The sequence below is a fragment of the Panthera leo genome, chromosome B1, assembly GCF_018350215.1.
Source record: "Panthera leo isolate Ple1 chromosome B1, P.leo_Ple1_pat1.1, whole genome shotgun sequence".
In the NCBI taxonomy this organism is placed as follows: Eukaryota; Metazoa; Chordata; class Mammalia; order Carnivora; family Felidae; genus Panthera; species Panthera leo.
In genome coordinates, this window is record NC_056682.1 from 15,683,071 (window position 1) to 15,706,031 (window position 22,961).

Here is a 22,961-nt window from a genome sequence, read left to right on the forward strand (position 1 = left end):
TGAAGGGAGGCCATCAGATAATTACCCTGTGAAGCAGGGAGGATCGAATCCAGAGTGTCACCTCCCATAGCACAGGCTTAAAATGCTAAGGCAAGGGGTGCCTGGGTGGTTCAGTCGGTTAAGTGTCCGACTCTTGATTTCAGCTCAGGTCAGGATCTCACAGTTGTCGGATCAAGCCCTGCATCGGGCTCCATGCTCAGTGTGGAGCTTGCTTGGAATTCTCTCTCTCCCGCTCTCTGCCCCACCCCTGTTCGTGTGCACACACGTGAGCTCTCAAAATAAATAAACTTAAAAAAAAAAGAATCAAATCTTTTTTTTTTTTTTTAATTTTTTTTTTTTTTAACGTTTATTTATTTTTGAGACAGAGAGAGACAGAGCATGAACGGGGGAGGGTCAGAGAGAGAGGAAGACACAGAATCCGAAACAGGCTCCAGGCTCTGCGTGGTCAGCACAGAGCCCGACGCGGGGCTCGAACTCACGGACAGCGAGATCATGACCTGAGCCGAAGTCGGCCGCCCAACCGACTGAGCCACCCAGGCGCCCCAAAAAGAATCAAATCTTAAGGCAAGTTGCTAATCATAAATATCCCAACATGTGGATGTATCAATCTCAAGCTTTTACGCCAAAAGGCCAGCCAGCCAGCATGTGCCTGAATGTCATGAGATCGTTTGGTGTGGAAGTCATCCAACTTGGGAGCCAAGATGAGTGATCCCCGAAGAGCCGATCCTGCATATTGAAAGATATGAACCCACACCAGAACCAAGGTCCAGTAACCAACAAGTTTAAACAGTGAATCTGTTATGGACTGACTTGTTTGGTTACCCGAGGTAAGTCTGAAACTAAGCTCTGATATTCTGAAAATGAAGTCTTAAGAAAGCTATGGACTTAGAGATATAGAAAAGTTTTTTACGTTCTGCAGTCTACTCCCTTCTCTAATATTCAAAGACAAGGCAAATAGCTTGGGTTTTCATTTAAGTACATCATAAATCCTTCCGTCTTAATTTGGCAAGTGAGCCATTTCAATGCTTCTGACATCTCTCACCAAATCTAGGAATTCCCATACTCTTTCCACTTCCTCCTTCAGCAATTACCTGGATTCTCATTTACGCTTTGGAATGGTTTGGTGCCTCAATCCCCTAAACTCCGGTAGGTGGACCTACGACCGACCGGCACCAAGTTTTGCTCTGACCCTGTCTACATCTGACCTGGGGCACGGGCAGAGGATGCGGGGAGGCAGAAGCTCACCAGAAATCCGGTTTTGCCACCGCCGCCCCGGCTGTGACAACACTATGCTCCCGGCCCGGGCCTCACGCCCACACCACCCCGCTTTCTGCTCCCACACCCATCTCGTGTGTGGAACCTCAGCCCCCGTTCTTACGTCACCAGCCCCGCTTCTTCCTTCCATCTGCATTACCTTCAGACGGTTTTGCCTCCAATACCCATTTTCAGAAGAGCCTGCTCCTGGGTTCAAAGGTCTAACCACTGACTCTTCAAATTAATCTAGACAGACCCCAACTTTATTATCCTCCCCCACCCCCTGTAAAGCCCTATTACAATACCTGACGTTCAACCACTGTAATGAAGGCAGTATAACAAAGCTCTAGATAGTTCACTAACTATGTAATATAATTTCGCCTCTTGGGACTCGGCTGTTTTCCTGTGTATAAAACTTGAGGGTTAAAAGAGGAGGCCTTCATAGAAGAAGAAAACTAACACTTACTGGACACTCGGTATGGGCCAAGTGGACCCTCTGCAAGTATCTAGGCAGTCCTCTTAACCGTGAGGGAGGGAAGGATCTATCACTTCTGTCCTCCAGATAAGGAATGTGAAGGTCAGAAAAGTCAGGGGAACTTGTCCAAAGCTGTCTTCCTGGTCTAAGCAGAGGAGCGAGGTCCAGCCTCTGCCAAATCCGCTTGCTTCTCCGGTCCCTTCTAGCTGCATCACGCTCTCCTATGTCCCTAAGCTGCGACCACCAAGGCCTGGGCCCCTGACTAGCCCCGAAGGGTTTCCGGTCACTGCGGTTAAGGTCGTCTTCACCCGGGGGACACGGGGATCTCAATCTCGGCCAACAGACAGAGACCAGCGGAAACCTGGACACGTGTGAATCACTTGTGAAAGTGAGTAGAGACTGCACGGACACAGAGAAACTCGCTTCCCCCCGCAGCTTGGAGTTAGGGAGCAGAAGCAAAAGAATTCCGCGGAAGATGGATCTCCTCCCTGACACGCAGGGAAAGGCAGGCCTTCGGGTCACACTGCTGACACACGGTGTCAGCTGCCACCACAAAGGCACGGGCTCGGCCCTCGACATAGGGTCCGGATCACACCGTGTGTGAAATTGAAGACACACTTGTTGGACTCAGTTCTGAACTTCAGCTTCTCTGTCCCGTTCTGCAGCTTATGGCCTCACTGCTTTTCTTACACGGGCCACAGCACGGTGCTAATGTCCTCTTTATCACCCTTTTTATTTATTTATTTATTTATTTATTTATTTATTTATTTATTTATTGACTTACTTACTTACTTACTTTTATTTATTTTAGTTCATCCAATTTCTTTAACAGGAAGGGAAATACCACCATAGCAAAATATTTTTTTCTTCACAAAGTAGCTTAGAGAACTATAAATGGGATGTTACTTTTATTTTTTAATTTTTTTTTTTCAACGTTTTTTTATTTATTTTTGGGACAGAGAGAGACAGAGCATGAACGGGGGAGGGTCAGAGAGAGAGGGAGACACAGAATCAGAAACAGGCTCCAGGCTCTGAGCCATCAGCCCAGAGCCTGACGCGGGGCTCGAACTCACGGACCGCGAGATCGTGACCTGGCTGAAGTCAGACGCTTAACCGACTGCGCCACCCAGGCGCCCATTTTTATTTTTATTCATTTGTTTCTCTTGTCAGAAGGCTGACAATTTAATTATTCCCACTTTTATGCAGTTCCCCAAGACAATAATTGACTATTTTCCTTCACAGAGGACACCCTCTACATGTCCACAAAATCAGAATCTGTTTCTCCAGTGTCACCCTGACTTCTAGAAGGAAATGTTAGAAGCTGTAACTTCTCAAAAACCTCCGGGCCACAGCTTTAAGAAGGTGTAGCGTGGAATCAGCCAGTGTGGCTGGTATCAGATGCAGCAGAACCAAAAAGTGCAGACGCCTCATTTTAACACCCATGGAAGGTTTATGGGAAGAGGGGGGTGGAAATCTGGAGGCGAAACGGGGGCAGGGAGGGAGACCAGGGTGTGGACTGGCAAATGGCACTTGTTTTCAAAGGAACAAAGGAACAAAACAACAGTATTTTATTCTGACGATCAGTTCCTACATCGGTGCCAGATACACAGGCTCCTGATGAATACTTAATGAAATGAATTAAGTGCTTCTTTCTGCCACAGAACTCCTTATGACCACGCTACCTACAGGAAAGCACCTGTCGTTATGGAGCTTCAGAACTCAAAGCTTGTCTTTATTTCAGTATTTTAAGTTCTCTTTTTAGAAATGCAAAGCAGGGGAGCCTGGGTGGCTCAGTCGGTTACACGTCCGACTTTGGCTCGGGTCATGATCTCGTGGTTTGCGGGTTCGAGCCCCGCGTCAGGCTGTGTGCTGACGGCTAGGAGCCTGGAGCCTGCTTCGGATTCTGTGTCCCCCTCTCTCTCTCTCTCTCTGCCCCACCCCCACTCACTTGCTCTCTATCTCTCAAAACAATAAATAAAATCTTAAAAAAAAAGAAATGCGAAACAAATTTTGTATCTACTCCCAAGACCGACAAATTCTGAAAATCAGAGCTGAATCCAGTTCTGTAGGCGAAGAGAAAAATCAGGGAGACTCTACCAGGTAGTGGAATTATAGATTTTAATTTTCTTTCTGCTTATCAGTAGTTTTCCACCGTTCTGCAGAGGACATGAATGCTTATTTTAATAAGTCTCAGAATGACTTTATGCTAAGCTGGAACTTAAAAAGCACACTGTAAGTGCCTCCACAATTTCTCATACAATTAGAATTAGGCATTTACAGTTACTGCTAAATTATAAATATCTTAAATCTGCACTTGCCAAGTACTCTTTTCATAGCGATGGCGATGCTACCCTGAGGCACCAGGTCCTCCGCCAGAAGAGAAGGAATGTCAAAAACCCCACATTCATGTATTAGAAAAATTAAATTCTACTCCTTCTTGGCTTGTTATTAGCTGAAGTGAAATTTTGTTTTTTTAATTTTTAATGTTTATTTATTTCTGAGAGAGACAGAGGGTGAGCAGGGGAGGGGCAGAGAGAGAGAGGGAGACAGAATCCAAGGCAGACTCCAGGCTCCGAGCTGTCGGCACAGAGCCCGACGCAGGGCTCGAACCCACGGACCACGAGATCGTGACCTGAGCCGAAGTCAGACGCCTAACCGACTGAGCCACCCAGGTGCCACTGGCTGAAGTGAAATATTAAGTCACATTTACCTTCTAAACAAGGTATGAAAACACCTTTTCTTGGCAATAATTCGGCCATTTTATCTTTACATTTTGGTCTGAATTAGACTGATGTATCTTCTACAGATTATAAAAATTTCAAATTAATGAATCCAAGAAAATTGTCTAAAAGAACTAAAACCCTGTAAGTAATAAAATGGTCCTTATCAGGCAGGCCAAGGCTTCGTGTGGAAGGGTACCCTCTCCTCCTCATGGCCATCAGCCTGGGGACCAGGGCAGGAAGGGGAAGAAGAGACATTCTTTATGTACATTTAGAGTTATGAATACTGAAAATCGATTCTGACTTAGGTAGGGAAAAGCAAGAAACCACAACGCAGAGAGTAGGTGGAGAGTCAGGGCACCAGTGAGAACTTGGCTGCTTCGTCTTTTCAACCCCTCACATTTTATACAAAAGAGATTCAAAAGGGAGGAAAGCAGAGAAGAAACATCAAGAAAGAATCTCTCTGGGACGCCTGGGTGGCTCAGTCGGGTAAGCGTCCAACTCCTGATTTTGGTTCAGGTCGTGATCTCATGATCTGTGGGTTCAAGCCCTGCATCGGGCCCTGTGCTGACAGTGCAGAGCCTGCTTGGGATTCTTTCTCTCTCTCCCTCTCTTTCTGCCCCTCCCCTGCTCGTAGGCACTCTCTGTCTCTCTGTCTCTCTCTCTGTCTCTCTCTCTCTCTCTCAATAAATAAACATTTTTTAAAAAATTAAAAAAAAAAAAAGAAAAAATTCTTTCTGAAAGGGTCCCTTGCTTTCCCTGTCCCATGCCACCTGCTATGCCCTAACCAGGGAATGCACACTCTGGTTTCATTTTCATGAGGACAAGAGCATGGCCTGTAGTTTGGCCATGTTATGTACTACCACAGTCCTCAACAATTCAACCTTGGATCCCTCCTGAATGCCCTTGCGTGATCACGTCCTACCTGAGATTCTGTGGCCATGTTATTCTGGCAAGTTCCTAGCCTCGCCTCATCCTAGGTGAAATCTCAGAGTCCCTTTCAACAGCTGGGGGATGTGTTCTAAGTATCAGGTATACCGCAGATGAAATCCTTCTTTCTGGAACATTTGTTTGACATCTCTCTTCTCTGCTGGAACATCAGCCCTGCGAGAGCAGGGACTCTGGGCCTATCCTTTCTGGAATCCTCCGGGCCCCCACCCTCCATTTATTAACATAGACAAACGTCAGTCTGTTGAACACAGTTTAGCTTACAAAGTGGCCTTGCAAATATCTGATGGTGACGGAAACCGGTCAGTGTCGCATTCAATGGGAAATCTGGGGAAATGCAGAGAAAACCCACATGGCAGGCCGGCAGGCCCCTCCACTTACCGCCACCTCCACAGACTGCAAGGACAGGTCGCATGGTGGCTTCAGGGCTTTGGGTCTCGTGGCGTACCAGAAGGTGGTGAGGGCTGCAAAAGCTCCAAAGCCCATGAGCGTGTTGGTCGGAAGAGTGCGAACGTACTGTCGTAAGTCAACCAGCTCTGGCATTCGAAAATACCGGAACAACTCGTGGGCTTGCATTGTCCTGTGTCGCTGGCTCCCTCAGCTGAATTCTGTCAGGAGAGAAAAGATGTCATGTTCATTCCAGCAAGGCAGGACTTGTCTCCAGAATTCCCGACGGCCAACCATCCCACTTGATGCCTGGCTGACCAATCGAGGCATTAAACCCACAGGCCTGATGGTCCAGCTCTCTTCCTGGCTGCCGAATTTCATTTTTCTAAGAACACGTCAGAAATTCATTTGACTTCCATCATTTTGTGCAAAGTATCCATTCCCCACATTAAAAAGATTTTACTCACAAAGAATTCTCGCCATAACATGCTCAAGTGGCGTAAGTTACCAGTTTCTTCCCTGATAGTGTGCCTCTGTTCTCTCCCACCTAATCAAATACACTCAAGTCTCGCTATCAGGGCTAATGAGGAGAAAAGGGGAAGAGGCACAAGTAAGCCCAAACCACCCAGCAGCCGTCTGCTCCCCCTTCTTCCGAAAGATTTCCCATCAGCTCTGGATCAGTCCGATGGACCAACCTACATGTCGGTATGTCTCTCGCTTTCCCCATGCTCTCTGTACCATAAAAGCAGCAATACAAATGCAGAGGAAACTGCAGTTCTCTATTCTGCTAAAATAATTTTTTATATTCCTCAAGATATTATAACCAAAATATAATAATAATAATAAATGGATGTACATAAATTCTAAACCATCTACCACGTATCTAGAGAGAGACTGAAGCATAGTATTTGAGAAGAAGTATAGAATAATATTTAAGATCCCAGATTCTACAGCCAAAGTCTGTCTTCCCAGCTTATTAGTTGTATGATTTGGAATTACTTAACTTCTCTGTGCCTCAGTTTCCCTAACCAAAAATGGAGATTGAAAACAGACCTATCTCATGGGGATTTTATAATGGTTACATGATTTACAGAGAGCTTGGAATGGCATGGGGCCCCAGAAGCTACTCAATAAATGCTAAGTACTATCATTATTTCATCTACCAACATCCTGTGATTAGTCCTTTATGCAGAACCGTAAGGTACAGAGTTAATAAAACAACAACAACAACAACAACAAAGCAGTCAGAACACAGGGGTGCCCGGGTGGCTCAACCGGTTAAGTGACTGACTCTTGATTTCGGCTCAGACCATGATCTCGTGACCAGGGGATCGAGTCCCTGTCAGGCTCCATGCTCAGTGTGGAGTCTGCTTGGGATTGATTCTCTCTCTCTCCCTCTCTCTCTCTGCTCCTCCCTCACACACTCTGTGTCTCTCAAAATAAATAAATAAGTAAACTAAAAAAAAAAAAAAAAAAAAAGCCAAAACACACAGAAGAAAATTGGACAAACAACCTAATGTATATGAAAGCCTCAAATTGGATGGGATAGACAATTTATATATACGTCAGCATAAAAAGTGTCAGAACAGGAAATAAGTACAAATAATTCTAATTAGAAAACGATTGATGAACCACTACTATAAAGTATGTTTGGCAGTAAAGGGAAGGAAATCATAGCGAATGCTCTGAAAGGCTTTTCTCAAAAACTGCCTGCCAAGTGTGAATGCTTTAGCTGTGCTTCAGATGGTAGCTGTGAGTTCCTTCTTGTATGTCCTTTTAAATACCGAGGTCACAAAACTGAACATAATTTTCTTTTTTCAGATACAGAAATCTTTAAATCTCACTCTCTACCGCTGTAAATTTTGTTTAGAGAGGAGCAGAGTATCAGGTGTTTTCACTGGCTATCACTATCTTAATGTATTTGCTCAGCTCGTGCAATCTTGCGTCACAACTCTGTGTAGGTACGCGCGCGCGCGCGCGCACACACACACACACACACACACACACACACACGAAAGTTCCTTCCATGACAACCGAGAAGGAACAGATAAGCAAAATTTCTTCAGGTCATACTTCTGGAGGAGAAGCTCCCCTACTTACAATACCACTCACCATAGGTGCCACCAACAGCTGACTGCTAGGTGACTACTGCGGAGCAGAAGAGGTGGTGGGAGGGGGGCGGGGGGAGGAGCTCAGCTGGCGTTTGCCCGACCTGCCAAGGTCTCTCAGGACATTTGTCACAGGCCGACTCCTGTCCTGCTGCCCACTGGGCTAAAGGTAACTATCAGACAAAATTCACACTTGACTTCCCAGGAGAAGCGGGTGGAGGATGGGCCAATGAGCAGCTGGGAGCACAGTCACCCCACTGCTCCACCCATGGGCAGGGACAGGCATCAGCCAGTGTCACTGCCAGTGCCAGATCTGAAAACAGACACTGTTTTCTTTCTGCCTGGCTTCCCAATGAGAAGAGACAATGGGCATATTTTTAAAAACCAGTGCAATAAACGATCAGATGCTGGGCGGCATGTCGAACCAACAGGCGACGGACCACGAAAGAAACAGATTGTCCGTGGTATGGCCACGGCAGATTTATTCTAGAGGAACGCACAGGAGCGGAGCTACTCCAGTCCGGGAGCACAGTGAACACACGAGGCCAGCCAGGGTGCGCCGGGGGGAGGGGGGGCGCGGGGGGGGGGGGGGGGGGCCTGGAGCCGGAGGCTGGGAGGACGGCGCCCACCACCAGGTCCAGGCTCTCCGGGGCGGAGCCAGCTGGTGGGGGACTCACGACACTGAGCCGGCGGTGTCGGCAGGGCGTGCTGAAGTGAGGGCTCCCTGAGCAAGGCCCGCACTCACGGAGACCGTGAGGACCAGCAGACAGATGGAGTCGGGCCCGCTGGCAGCAGGCGGCCAGATTCCATACACAGCACAGCCAGCCGACGCTAAGCAACCCGACTGTGCCCTGTGCGGACCTGCCTGGCCCTCAAGTCACGCCCCCTGGCAGCCTTCACGCCCACTGCGCCCCTGCGGGCTGGAAAGGAATCTCCCACCCCTGGCAGACACACCCCTGCCCTTGGCTCTTCTCTCCCCGGGGTCCCTGAAGTCATTTCCATACAGCCCAGATCCTGTGAATCTGCAGGGGCTGTTCGACAGAATCCAGTCCTTGGAGGGGAACGTTGAATAATCCCCCCATAAACAAATACAGTCATAAACTGGTGATTTTTTTTTCTATTTTAAGCATCAGCAGGAGCCAAGCTGTAGACAGCATTAGACGAAGAAAGAAAAATGTCTATTTCTAGAGATAAGTCTAGGAAAGAAACTTGAAGAAAAAAAAAAAACACTTCAGAAAATTACTGATTTGGTAATCTTGCACCGTTGCAAGAACACTTTATTAGATACTAATCTGTAATGCTAAGGGTTGAAACCCAGCTAAATTCTTACCTTTAGTGGGTGATAATGACAAGGTACAACAGTTTAATTCATGCCTCTCAGCTCGCAGCCAGGTGACAGACAAGCTGAAAACCAGCTTCACTTAATCAACTGGTTAATGCTGTCCATAGGAAAACTAGAGCCCATCCAATAAAGAACTAAGACAATCCTTCTTTGAGATCCACGTGAAGAATGACTCTTAAACATGAATACAAAGCATTCTAAATCTTCTTCCTTCTATGTAACTGCTATTAAGGAAAAGGCACTTCGCGTATTTAGAAATGCAGGCAGACCTCATTCAGAGAATATTAGCCACAATAAATAGCCCTTCAATGCTGCAGGTGAACATTAACACCACGCTTTAAGACAGCCCCCAACAGGTCTCTAAGAAGAATCAAGACCCACACTTGCCAACAGATGACTAAAACCCAGACAGATTGTACTTCTTATTCCAACGGTGTTCTAGTTGGAATATTTTTTTTTATTAAATTCTTTCAAAAGCAAATTTGCACATCACCCTCTCAGGAAGTTTACAGCCCAGGCAAGTAATAATGCTGCTGTTTGCTAAGAATATGATTCAATCGGATTAAAGGCTTAAGCAGCCAGTATTTCTCAGTTGAGAACACACAAGACTATTGGCAGCTGGCTTCTCCCTTCCCCAACAGCTACACCTGCACACCCTTCCTCCCAGCACTTAGGAAAAGTGTGTTTGTTCAGTTGGGTCCTTTGAATTTCCCAAAGAGCTGGAGTCTAAAACCACAGAACGACAGAGAACACAGCAATGGTTGGGGGAACGTGGCACACATCCAGCGCAAAGAACCACTGTGAAGGATGCCTTTAAGTAGCCCTGTGCACAGGACAGGACACAGGACAGGATACACAGGACACGGTAGTAGAAACTGGATTGCACGACTGTCAGGAAACAGAAGTCCTGGTATTTATCCACCCAAACTTTGGGAAGAAGAGCTGGCAACACAGTTAGCATTGATTTAGTGTTTCAGAAAGGCTTTCACATCCTGTAGCTCACCGGAACATCGCAATACAAAATGATCATGAGGAAACTGAGGCTGGAGACTTAAGAGGTTTCCCCAAGGTGTATCCCAAGACGGGGACACCGACTTGACCCTAAAGTCATGCTTGTTCCTCTACACGAACAATTCCTAACCTCTGCGGGGCCGCTGATCCTCTCCACTGGGAACATGCACATACTTCTCTGCACATGCGGCTCACAAGTCCTCCGCAGCCCACTCCGGCTTAGAGACCGTGACAGCAGGTGGTTTCTAAAGGTCCTCAGCACTGACACTGCATGGCCTGATGAGAACCGGGCATCTGAACTCCCTTGTCTTACATAACCACCAGGATTTGCCCCATCATCCTGGACTCCGAACATATGGGTCTAAGGCCACCCGGACACAAAGGTTTACCTCCTACCATTTTGTTTACACCACACAAAAGTAGTTTGGGGCCAGAGGTGACTCACAAGGGCATCATTCTCTAAGGACACAGGGACACACACACACACACACACACACACACACACCTCCTATGATTTTGCAGATTTATACTTACATCAGCATTTTATTTTCTTCATATTGTTTACAAACCCCCCAAAAAAATGGGTGACCGGGATGTTTCTCCCCTTCTAAAGTTCCTCAAGCTTTCATTCGGTTGAATAACAGCGGTTTGATGAAATACTTTGCTAGGAATGCAGCCTTGAAGCAAACCCACGTAAATAGCACCCTTGCCCCAGCAGCAGCAAATGCAGAAATCCTGACATCTTTCCTTAAAAGCAGCGAGCCAAGCTGGCAACGCTGCCATTCCTTGCCCCACCTCCTGCCCTTGTACAATAGGCTATTTACAGAAGGCTGAAACTCCCCCTTTGTCCTGAGCTGGCTGGGCAGAGCTCAGCCTTGGGGAGGAACAAGAGAGCAGCAGCCAGACCGCGTGCTGTTCTTTCAGTGTGCCACTCCAAAACCCTTGGATTCGTGCTCCTTGACCCTGGCTGGCAATTTACCTAAAGCTAGATTTGCTTAAGCCGTCCCCTCCTGAACCAAAAGAGCAGTCGGGCTCTCCCCAAACAGGGATGCCGACGTCCACCAGTTAGAAAGGAAAACAGAGGTCTCTGTCCAAAGCCCATCCTATACATGAATTCCTGACCACGTTTGCTGCCTTTGGATCATCTCCTCATCCTGAGCATGAGAAGGAGAGAGACCATCTGGGTAACTTCAGGATCCCACGCACGGTGGGCAAATACTTCCACAGGGAATTAGTTACTCCCATCCACTGCCATGGGGTGTTTCTTCCCAACGAAGTACAGTGAACCTTAAACCCACATAATTTTCATTAAAGTGACTCTCTGGGATCACGAATTCAATTTCCAAGCAGATTTTAAAAGGAGAAATGAAGGAGAGGTGCTCTGCTTTTAGAAACCTGATTTGCTGAAATATTCAAGTCAACTTGAAAATTCTTTACGACACCACTCTCTGTCCACGCCATCAAAGTCAGAAAGAGCAGGACACAAAGCTTTTAAAGGTAAGCAGGGGGATGCTTGGGTGGCTCAGTCGGTTAAGCATCCGACTCTTGATTTCGGCTCAGGTCATGATCTCGTGGTTTGTGGGTTCGAGCCCCGTGTTCGGCTCGGTGCTGACAGCACAGAGCCTGCTTGCGATTTTCTCTCTCTCCTTCCCTCTCTGCCCCACCCCCACTCATGCACGCACGTGCACGCTCTCTCTCTCTCTAAATAAAGAAATAAACTTAATAAAAAACTGTAAAGGTAAGCAGAAGGCTAGACTAATTTTCTAACCAGTAATATTAGGGCCATACCTCACCTGTTCATATTGGCCACCAAGCCACGACTCCCATATACGCCCCCAAGTAATGAGATTCCAAACACAATGTGCCCAACTTGAATGGGTAAACTTGTAGGGCTTAGATGCAATGGCCAAAGTCTACCCGTAACAGCTTCTGTATTTATTAAATTACATATCTATTGAAGTCACGTGACAAAAATAAATTACTTTAGAAATGTGTGCTCTTTCCCTACTTACATTTCCATGATATTTTATTAAAATTCTTTGAACACACTTCTTCACACAGGGTCTCAGGCATCCCTAGAGCCAGCCACTTTTGGAGCCACTTTTGCCTTCGTAAGGTCAAGCCTCCAGAAATAGCAACCCAGCTAGTGTTAAATTCCTTTGCTCAGGAAAAGTCGAATTCACTTAGTTGGCCTTTCTGAGAACGAGGTGGTTTCAGGAAAGGTGCCTTCTCTACCTGATGGTGTTCAAAAGGAGGTGACCAAGAGGACACCCCCACAAAATGAAAGCCTCAGTGACACATGACGACTACAAGAGGGTTGTCGGGAAATCCTCACCCTCTCTTGGGTGCAGGTGCATTACTTAACATTCAAATGTGGGTGCAAACCGTGAAAAACCTGCAGACCCCATTCGTGAGGCTTAGAAGTCAAAAATGTAACATAAATATATACACAAAACAGTGCAAAACGAGGTGGCAGTAAGTGCACAAGAAATTCTGAGAGAGGTCACACGCTCTCAAGGATTGCTGCATGCAGAAAGCAAAAGTGAGCCGGTCCTCGCAGGATGAGGGAGGCCCAAGAATGTGAGCTCCACTTCGGGCTCTGGGGATAGGACGGGACGGCCAGAAGCAACTCCCCACCTCAGCTCTAGGATTTTTGGCCAGGTAATCTGGAACAAGTGACAGGATTCCACTGGGTAGGAGAAAGGAAGGAAAAATCAGCTTGAAATTGCGCTTTCTTTAAGAGCCACCGTTTGCTAAGCACTTGCTGTGTATCAGGCACCGTGCTGAGTAATTAGACACATGACGAAATGTCATCCTCCTAACGGTCCTTACTGTATGGAGTCCTCATTAGCTTCGACTCAAAGACAGGAGACTGTGTAGGAAAAGCCCAGTGTCCTGCCCCAGCCCCACACAAGAACAAGACCAGAGGCCAGGACCGAAGGCAAAGCCTATGGACCGTAAGAGGCAGGCCTGTCACCGAGGCACACGGTGGTTCAAATGCAGATGAACGTGCAAGGCGATGAAGAGGATGCCAAGAAGCTGGGACAGACAGAGCTTTAAAGAGCCAGGATCTGAATCCCAACGTCCACCAAGCGTTGGAGGGATACACACGAATTGTGGCCTGTGCAGGCGATGGAATAACCCTCCGCCTTAAAAAGAAAAAAAAAAAAAAAAAAAAAAAAAAAAGAAGGAGATTCTGATACAGGCCATAAGCTGGATGAACCTACAAAACGTTATATGTGTTCCAGGGACTTCGATGAGGCAAACTCAAAGAGATAGAAATGGAGGCTACAGGAGTGGAGGGTGGGAGGGGAAAGGGGAGTTATTGCTTCACAGGTACAGAGTTTGTGTTGGGGATTCTGGATCCCCAAAACATTCTGGAACATCCCAAAAATTCTGGAACTCGGTAACGGTGACAGTTACACAATATCGATAATGTAATGAATGCCAATGAACTGTATGCTTAAAAGTGGTTAAAATGGTAAATTTTATGTTATGCCTACTTTACGATAAGGCATTTTTAATCGCTAAAAAAACAAAACAAAACAAAACAGGATTTAGTAACTCAGTGGATATCAATGGAAAAAAAGAGTCGGAGTCGGAGAGCTGGGTGTTTGAGCCCGGGAGACTGAAGAAGATTGACCGGTGGAACAATGAGGAGCAAAGCAGTGGGGGAGGCTGGAAGGCGGTTTGTAGGCAGGTTCCCAGGGTCCTGGAAGCCTCCTTGTGCGAGTGGACCGGCCCATCCTCTCCCCACGCGTCTCTGGGCGAGCTCCCCTCCGGCTCCCTGCCTCAACAAGGCTGGGAGGGTCAGTATCCCAGGGCAGAGCTCTGGCCCTTTCCAAGAGTCTACCAGAAAGTCTCCCCATGCTTCCACACCCACGCTGCATTCTCCAACCTTGGGGTCTCCTTTCCTTATGGCCTCTTCCCGAGCCCTGTCTTAATAACATGTCCAAACTGACCCAAATAGTTCAGTTGCTCTAATAAATCCTTACGTGACCTCCTCAGTCAGAGGCAGTCCTGAACTCCAGGAATATGTTATCTGTAGCCCTTGCGGGACCCTTAGCATCTCCTATTTTATACTTATGGTGAGCGTCTGCTTCTCTTACATAGATGCTTCTCTCTCCTGGGGCCAGGGCCCCTTCCCATCTGTCTTCATAGGCCCCTGATGCTGGACATACTGCCTTGCCCAGAACAGGTGCTTCATGAACAGTTACTGGGTTAGGAACGACCCTCTGTGATTCTGACCAGTTTTCTGCTACAGGCCCCAGGAGGGTGTATTTATAGAACAGTGATTCTCCAAAGAGCAAGGAGGTATTTGAAACATTTCTAAACTTTAGCATTCTCCCTGTACACCCCACGCTGCTGCTGCCGCTGCTGCAAGCCATTGTGCTAGAAAGGAGTAAGCAGCACCTCCTAGGTGATGTGGAGGGGAAAAGAAAAAGCTTGCAAGACACTGATTTAAAGGCTACATAAAAATACTCCCTTGCCCCTTGTTGTGATGAGCACTGGGTGTTGTACGTAAGTGATCAGTTACTACATTCTACTCCTGAAGTCAGTAATGATAACTAAAAAAAAGCAAAACTCTCTTGCCCATCTTCCCATGATGTTTTTCATTTCTCAAACTGTTGCACTTCTATATAATGTCACCTCAAGGTCATCTAAGGCCAAGGATCCTCTTTCTCCTTAGCAGATGTGTAGACAAATATTCAGACAAGAGACTGTGGATTACTTTTTGAAAGATCAAGGTTGCCCACAAGAAAGGGAAGAGGGTAAACAAATACCTCTCTTGAGTAGAAGTGCAAATGCCAGAAGGAGGGCTTGAGTCCAGAGCTTGAGACCCGGCTGGCCACCAACGTCTAGAAGTGACTATTCTACGACAGAAAAGAGAATCCTCTAAACCAGAGAAGCATCCCAGGAGCTATAGAGCAATGGTGGGACTGCGGTGAGGAGAGCCCTCAGAGACTCCCCGGCCACCGAGCACGAGCACGAGCACCGGGTGGGTGGCCATCTGAGCCGTAAGGGATGCTGCAAATATGACTTGCCCGGCATTCTCCGGAGGGCGGGGGGTGGGGGGGAGCCATCTGGTTCTCCTCCCTTCTCTCTTCAGCATAGACACGAAGACCTGCCATGTCCAGCCAATTGGGGAAGAGATAATTCTAGTTTGGACATGCCCAGCGAAGACATCCAGGTTATGTGAGTGGCACGGATTCACGAGGAAAAGTTTCTATTGAAAAAAAAAAAAACTCTTAAGAGAAGCAAGATGTTTCCATTGGCCTTCAAACACTGTTAACACTGTTAAGTGAGTTCTCAGAAGTCACTTAGACGAGGCAGGGACATTTCTTGGTAACGGTCGGAGAAGGGGCAGGCTTGGGCAACATGGGTGACCTCAGCCAGTCAGCCTCACTTCAGCTAATGGAGACAAGACCAGTTTGCTAGGTTGACCCAACCCTTCTGAAGAGGCTTCCGTGGGCCCGGCTCCCCACTTGTCAACTCACCAAGTGAATCCAACAAGGCATGTTATCTCAGCTGACATCTGGCCCAGGAAGGGCCCTAATTATGTCTGTAGGACTGTGTATTAGAGAACACAACGCCATGGTCCGGGGGGTACAGCCCATTATGTACAGCCTATTATGACCATAGCTAGAGAAGGAAATAAAATTCCTGTTGCCATGAAAATAATCCACAACAGACTCTCCATCTTCCCGGCCTCTGGGGAACCACAAAGCAAGGCAGGAAGCAGGAGGCTCCTCTTCCTGGGAGGTGGAGAAGAACTTAATAGTTAAGAGGACGAAAGTCCTTTTACAATAGCCAGAGCCAGACCCCGTGAGGCAGGAACTCCTGTCCACTCAGGGCCCTGGAAATGGGGAGTAGGGTCCCTTTGTTTGAGAAACCGCACACAGAGAGGGTACCTAAGTCCCAGGGTCCCTCCGGATGTTTTGTCCCAGACTAGTCACTTTTAGGAGTGAATACGGAAGGAGACAAAACAGGAAGAGTAGGAGGTAGGCTCAGATGTAACAATCTGGTTGTTTCAGGTCCCGGCGGTGCCCCTGATGGGCAACAAAAATCTTGAGCCAGCTTCGTCGCTGCCTGTGTGGGCCTCCGTGGGGATAAAGAAAGGACGGGAATAGAGGAAATGTGTGCCCCCTTCAATCACTGACACCATGGAGCATTTCCAAGACAAGGCCAGAGAAGGCAAAAGATGGTGACACACTCCTGACGTTCAGGACTGAACAACAGGATTCCACTGCCACCCGGAAACTCCAGATGACAGCACGACACAGAAGGAAAATAACTGTTAGAAACTGCCAATTCTAGGGGCGCCTGGGTGGCTCAGTCGGTTAAGCAACCGACTCTCGATTTCGGTTCAGGTCATGATCTCATGGTCTGTGAGTTCGAGCCCTGTCCGGCTCTGTGCTGACAGTGCGGAGCCTGCTGGGGATTCTCTGTCTCTCTCCCTCTCTCTCTGCCACTCCTCCCTCCCCTCAAAATAAATAAATAAATAAATAAATAAATAAATAAATAAATGAAATTAAGGAAAAAAACTGTTAATTCTATGCTGTGGCATTTGGGTATTTATGATTTTATTATTCTACTGTGTACTTTGCTGTGTTATTATTTTTTTGTTATTATTTTTTTTATTTCTCAAGACAAAGAAGATATAACTAGGTCAATTCGGTTCATTTCCTCTTGTATTTATGTATTTCCCACCTGCTGCATAAACGGCCTCGGGCGGCAACCTGTCCTTCTAGGAGAATGACAGATGGGGTGGAAGCCCTGCCCAGAAAGTCCATCCCTAGGCTCCCACCGTCCGTGTTGGGCCCTGACCAGCTATGTGGGCACTTCCACGTAAGGGCACCTTTGAGAAAGGTTCCACTGCTAATGAACAAAATCACAGGGAAAAAAACCCCACTTTCCCTCTCTCCCAAATAGAAGTCCAACAGCATTTGCAGTGTTGCCTCTGCCTTCAACGAGTTTAGGGTATCAGTGAACAAACACACCTGCGAGAAAGAGTTAACCTAACTATCTAGACGAAAAGTGAAGAAGTAAGTGGTGGAGGGCTTCGGGAGGGAGAGAACACTATGGATGAACCAGAGAGCGATGGGAGGGCCGGCTAGAGAGCCAGGTGGAAGCAGCCAGAGGCAGGTGGTGGGGGTGAAATGACCTGAGACCCAGCTCGCGCCGGCGGGTGCTGGGGCAGGGGCGGCTGGCAGTTAGGAACGACAGAGCCATAAACCAGGGTGGAGGATGCCCTGCCTCCGCCCGGGCTAAGCAGCCGTTAGCTGCAGGAGCTTGTCCCCATGCAGCGGGGTGTAGTTTGCTGAGCGTCCCATGTCCCCGCCAGGGTGAGGCCTGGTGCAGGAGACAGCGAAGAACAAGGCCCAGTCCTTGCTCGCAGAGGTCACCACGATCAGATAGCAGTGACCTGGATAAGAAGGCTGAAAGGACACAAGGTTGGGTAGAGTTACTTACACCTCTTAAAATAGATCGCGGTTTCAGAGGGACTGACAAACTAGTGGACCAGCTTAGCGGCGCAGGGTTAAGTGGGAGATAGAACATAGACAGACCTCTACCCAGAGAGGAAGGCCAGCCATTCACACATGGGGACGCTTCTGAGGGTTTACAGATTTCAGCGTGGAACTGTTGTGTCCCTAAACAGCAGAGATGAAGGGAGCCCACCAAATATGCTTAGGCTGTGGGCCTCGTCAAGACAGAACAGAGCCTTTGAAAGAGGCTGGGACCCCGTTCTGACTTTTCGATTTCGTCAGCTCTGGGGAAGACGTTGGTGGTGTCGGGGGAAGCAGCACGTGAAACAGAGAAAGAGTTGCAGGATTAAGTCCACTGTAGGAGGAGGGAGAAGGGCGGGGCTGGAATAACTCCAAGGGTGCGGGGAACCATGGGAAGAGTGGGTGGCCCACGGGAGGCTGAAAACCTAACAAATCCAACAAGTTGCAGAGGACTATAGGGTAACGACCTGACGTTTAAAAGAAGGAAAGGAAGACAAAGAGATGGTCTCATCTGGCTGTTACCTACTTGGAACACGTGACACTAGCTTGGGGTCTACTTTCCCCATATGTTTTGTTTATATTTTATTATGAAAATGTCCACGTGGATTTAAAAGTACATAGAATAGGAAAACAAACCCCCATATGCCCATGACCCTAGCTTCGGCTTTCCCAGGATCAACACTTTGCTAATATTGTCTCATTTTACACCCATTAAAAAAAAAAAAACAAAAAACAAAAAAACAATTTTAAAGCAAATCCCAAACATCTTACTATTCAGGTGACACTTCTGAGGCCCATTCGGCGCTATGATCCTGCGGTTTGGGGAACGATTTGCGGGGAGTAAAACTGACTAGCACATCCACATGCTGCTTCCTGCTAAGTGACTAAACGTTCAACAAAGAAAGGCAACCTAAATATTGACTCAAGGTGCTACACCCAGCATGATATTTGATTGTCACACAAGGAAAGGTCTATACGTTCAATCTGAGATTTACAGAGCACTCCATATCAAACGTTGCTCCCATCTCAGGAGACACAGTAGTGAATAAATCAGAAAATAAAATAAAATCTTTGTCCTGATCTTAAGGCTTCTGCATTTTCAAGCTTTGGGTCCAAAGTCAAAATATACTCTGGATTTAACACGACTCTCCTGAAGTCCAAGACCACTTTTAAAAAATTTTTAAATTTATCTCTTTAAGTTCAAGTTAATTAACATACTGTGTCATATTGGTTTCAGTAGAACCCAGGGATTCATCACTTACAACACCCAGTGCTCATCCCAACAAGTGCCCTGCTTAATGTCTGTCACCCATTTAGCCCATGCCCCCCCACGTACCTCCCCTCCAGCAACCCTCAGGTTTGTTCTCTGTATTTAAGACTTCCTTACGGTTTGCCTCCCTCTCTGTTTTTATCTTATTTTTCCTTCCCTCCCCCTATGTTCATCTGTTGTGTTTCTTAAGTTCCACATATGAGTGAAATCATACGACGTTTGTCTTTCTCCGGCTGACTTATTTCACTTAGCATAACACACTCTAGCTCCATCCATGTTGTTGCAAATGGCAAGATTTCATTCTTTTTGATCGCTGAGTAGTATTCCACTGCATATGCACACCACATCTTCCGTATCCATTAGTCCATCGATGGGCACTTGGGCTCTTCAAATGACATACTGGATAAAGGGTTAGTATCCAAAAGTCTATAAAGAACTTAGCAAAATCGACATCCAAAAAACAAATAATCCAGTGAAGAAATGGGCAGAAGACGTAACTAGACACTTTTCCAAAGACATCCAGATGGCTAACAGACACGTGAAAATACGCTCTACGTTATCAGGCAAATACAAATCACCACCACCATAAGATACCACCTCACTTCAAGACCAATTTGACATCAATCACAACCTAGTTTCGCAAGGGAGTTTCGATTCCCCCTTAACTGACAAACTGAGTTCTCTTGCTCTTTTTTTTTTTTTCCAAGTGGCATTCAGAGGTATCTTGCCATGCTGTTGGTAGAGAAGGAGTTAATTTTCCGGTTCTCTGAGCTTTTCATAATGCATCCAAACTAATAAATAAATGCCTCTTAATATGTAACTACATTTATTTATTTATTTATTTATTTATTTATTTATTTTTAAAAAATTTTTTTAATGTTTATTTATTTTTGAGACAGAGTGAGACAGAGCACGAACGGGGGAGGGGCAGAGAGAGAGGGAGACCCAGAATCGGAAGCAGGCTCCAGGCTCTGAGCCATCAGCCCAGAGCCCGACGCAGGGCTCGAACTCAGAACTGCATGAGCTGAAGTCGGACGCTTAACCGACTGAGCCACCCAGGCGCCCCTGTAACTACATTTATAAACTCTAGACATTTGCAAATATTTTCTGAACATTATAAAATACACATATATGAATTTAAGCTAAAAAATGAGTATCTGTAGTAGTTGTAATATACCCACCCTGCAGCCTGGATGGCCTACCTCCGCCACGGGGCACAGCGGCCCCATTTTGGGACGACTGAGCAGTTCTTGCAGCTTCTCTGGGCACCTGCCTGGCTAGAGTCTCTGTCAGTTCTTGACTCTGGGAGGCAACAAATAAAAGTGCTAATTGCAGGGGCGCCTGGGTGGCTTAGTCCGTTAAGTGTCTGAGTCTTGCGATTGGCTCAGGTCCTGATCTCACAGTTCGTGAGATCGAGCCCTGAGTCGGACTCCACGCTGAGCATGGAGCCTGCCTGGGATTCTCTCTCCCTCTCTCTCTGCCCCTCTCCCACTCATTCTCTCTGTCTCTCTCAAAATAAATAAATAAACATTAAAAACAAGCGCTAACTGGAGCACCCCCCCCCCCCCCGAAAAGCTTGCCGCCGCTAGGGGGCAGTGTAATAGTGCTTGCACACAGACTTTCCGTCTAAGAGGGAAGGTAATCAACAACTCCGTGAGGGAAAGGAGTTGGAGCGGGCAGGACACTGGCAGTGAAGTCACCTGGCCCAAGCCTGAGAGCCCGAGGGGGCTGGACCGGCTAGTCTGGAGGAAGGAGAATCAAGGTTGCAGGGCCACGGCAGCCCAAAGCTTCAGCCCCTGCCTCACGGGCCAGGGATGTTCAGTCTGCCTACACTTTAGAGGGGTGCCAGCCTCAGTGGCGCTCATCTCTGATTCCTGTCCGAAGAGGGCAGCACAGGCTGGCTCTGTCTTCAGAGTCTAGCCTGTCTCTGGGCTCTCAGCCACACCTCTCTGAATCTGGGTTCCATCCTCCCATGGGGTGGTTGGTTGGACTGCTTGACAGGCAAGTTCCCTGCCAGCCCCACATTCTGGGGCACCTTGGAAGCGTGCCTGAGGAACAATGCGGGTAATTGTCCTACAGAAGGAACAAACAGCTATTCGACCATTTCACTAGTAGCACAGAAACAAGGTATGATTTTAAGGAGGAATACCAGGTAAATGAAGGCGACGGTACAGTTATGTAAGATTATCTAGAACTTGACACTGATCCGCTTCCCTTCCACATCCCGCAAAGCCTACAACCACCTGCTGTTGAAACCTCTCTGAAAGTACCCTGAAAGAGACACCACGGCTGTACTCCTAAACACTAAGCTCAACCCAACGAAAGCACAGGCTTGGTCTAGTGATTTTCGATACCTTGATCTTTGCTGCAAGATCTCAGTTTTGCGCAGCATCATAATTTACAAATTTGGAACACTGAAACGTGTATTCTTGTCAGCGATCCCCTTCTACAGGACACCGGACTGTCTGAATGTCTCCTGGTCTCAACTGGACATCAGACAATATTAAGTGCCTGCTAGCAGTTAAGGTGCCACGTTAAATGCTGCCGAAAACATGCAAAAGATAATGACTAGGTCTCCTACGTGCCCAGAGCTTAGAATGCGGCTGGGGAGTCTATATGAGGAAGCAAGATATGCTCACATGAAAAGGCAAATGAAGGAGAGAGGGGGTGCTGTTCATAACATGAATGACCAGTACAGCCAGGTATCAACCGATCCAGAAAGAAGTAGGCCACTGCCCCAGAACGGGTTCAGGAGATCCTTGGATGGACCAGGCACCAACCCTTCAGAATCTGAATTAGGGGTGGGGGCACCTGGAGTAGCAGCTATTCCTACCCAATGTGGCAGAATTTCAGCATTTTAACCACCGCTGCGGCTGCTGGCGCATCTCAGCCAGCTGAACGTTAGCCTAGGGTTCCAGTGAGGGATCCAGAGTCTCTGAGGAGCAGGTCCATGAGGAAGGAGGCTGGAATGAGGAATGTCATTGCAGACAGGTCACAGTAAATGCACAGGGTCCATGAGGCCCTTCCAGGGCATGGGAAGGCCACTCAGGCCAAAGAGAGAGCTCACGGATAGAATCTTGGGATGCAGAGACCTTGGTGCAATCCCGTGCTCCCAGAGTCTGCTTTCCAAAAGTCCCAGGATGTGGGTGGTTTGGGACAGGCACGGGAAACAGCAGGTTGGAACCAGATTCTAGAAGCTCCCAAGAGCCAAGCTAAATAAAGACTTGGGACCTTATAGAGGGAGCCCCGGAAGGCTTCTGGGCAGAGGAGGGATTCAATCAGAGAGTTGTTCATTAAGGAAAGTCATCATTCTCTCCCTCTTTTTTCAACGAAGGGTCTCTACTGTCTAAACCAGAGGTGACAGGCTATGGTTTGGGCAGTGACGTTGAGGAAAAATTGGTGTATGTTGTGCAATACTGTACAGAGTAAGTGAAGATAGGTCGACTGCAGGGCACAAAACAAGAAGTACACTGAGATCTGGTCATTCTCCGAACAGGCCCGGGGCCCAGGAACAAACTCCACTGGGTATCATGGCCAGAGGGGAACACAGGTTGTGTAACCTGGGCTAAATCACCCATGACCTGCACAACGATTACTGTGTCTGCAAGGGAGCAAGTTATGCTATTTCGACGGTCAGGGAGCCTGGGATATTTAGAAGTGCCGCAGACAGAGGTGACTCAGGAAGCAAGTATATATGTGGGAGCTGGGGTTCCCACCCTTGCCCCCTTCAACCACAGCAGCCCTGCTTTTATTCTGTACCTTGGGGTTCTGCCTAACACTGTACTAGAAAAAAGGCACCCATATCCAGTAGACGATACAACACTGTGCCTCCAAACCCTGAAAACTCACAATTCTGTTCTCTTGTCTCTAACATGCTGAGAAAGTCTATTTTTGGTAAAAGTAACCCGAGATGCACAGCAGGAAGCAAACCTATGTGC

General features: G+C 47.4%; 1 protein-coding gene across 9 annotated transcripts in view; it reads right to left on the bottom strand.

The window, feature by feature from the left end:
• ACSL1 (acyl-CoA synthetase long chain family member 1) overlaps positions 1-22,961 on the bottom strand; it is a 77,455-nt gene that overhangs the window by 49,469 nt on the left and 5,025 nt on the right. For all 9 annotated transcript variants that reach the window (XR_006201447.1, XR_006201446.1, XR_006201445.1 and 6 more), the window contains one exon: positions 5,779-6,005. Coding sequence is in view for 6 of the 9 variants with exons in the window: in XM_042934294.1 (XP_042790228.1) it covers positions 5,779-5,973 (195 nt within the window). In the remaining 3 variants the exon portion in view is untranslated. The remainder of the gene's footprint in view (positions 1-5,778; positions 6,006-22,961) is intronic.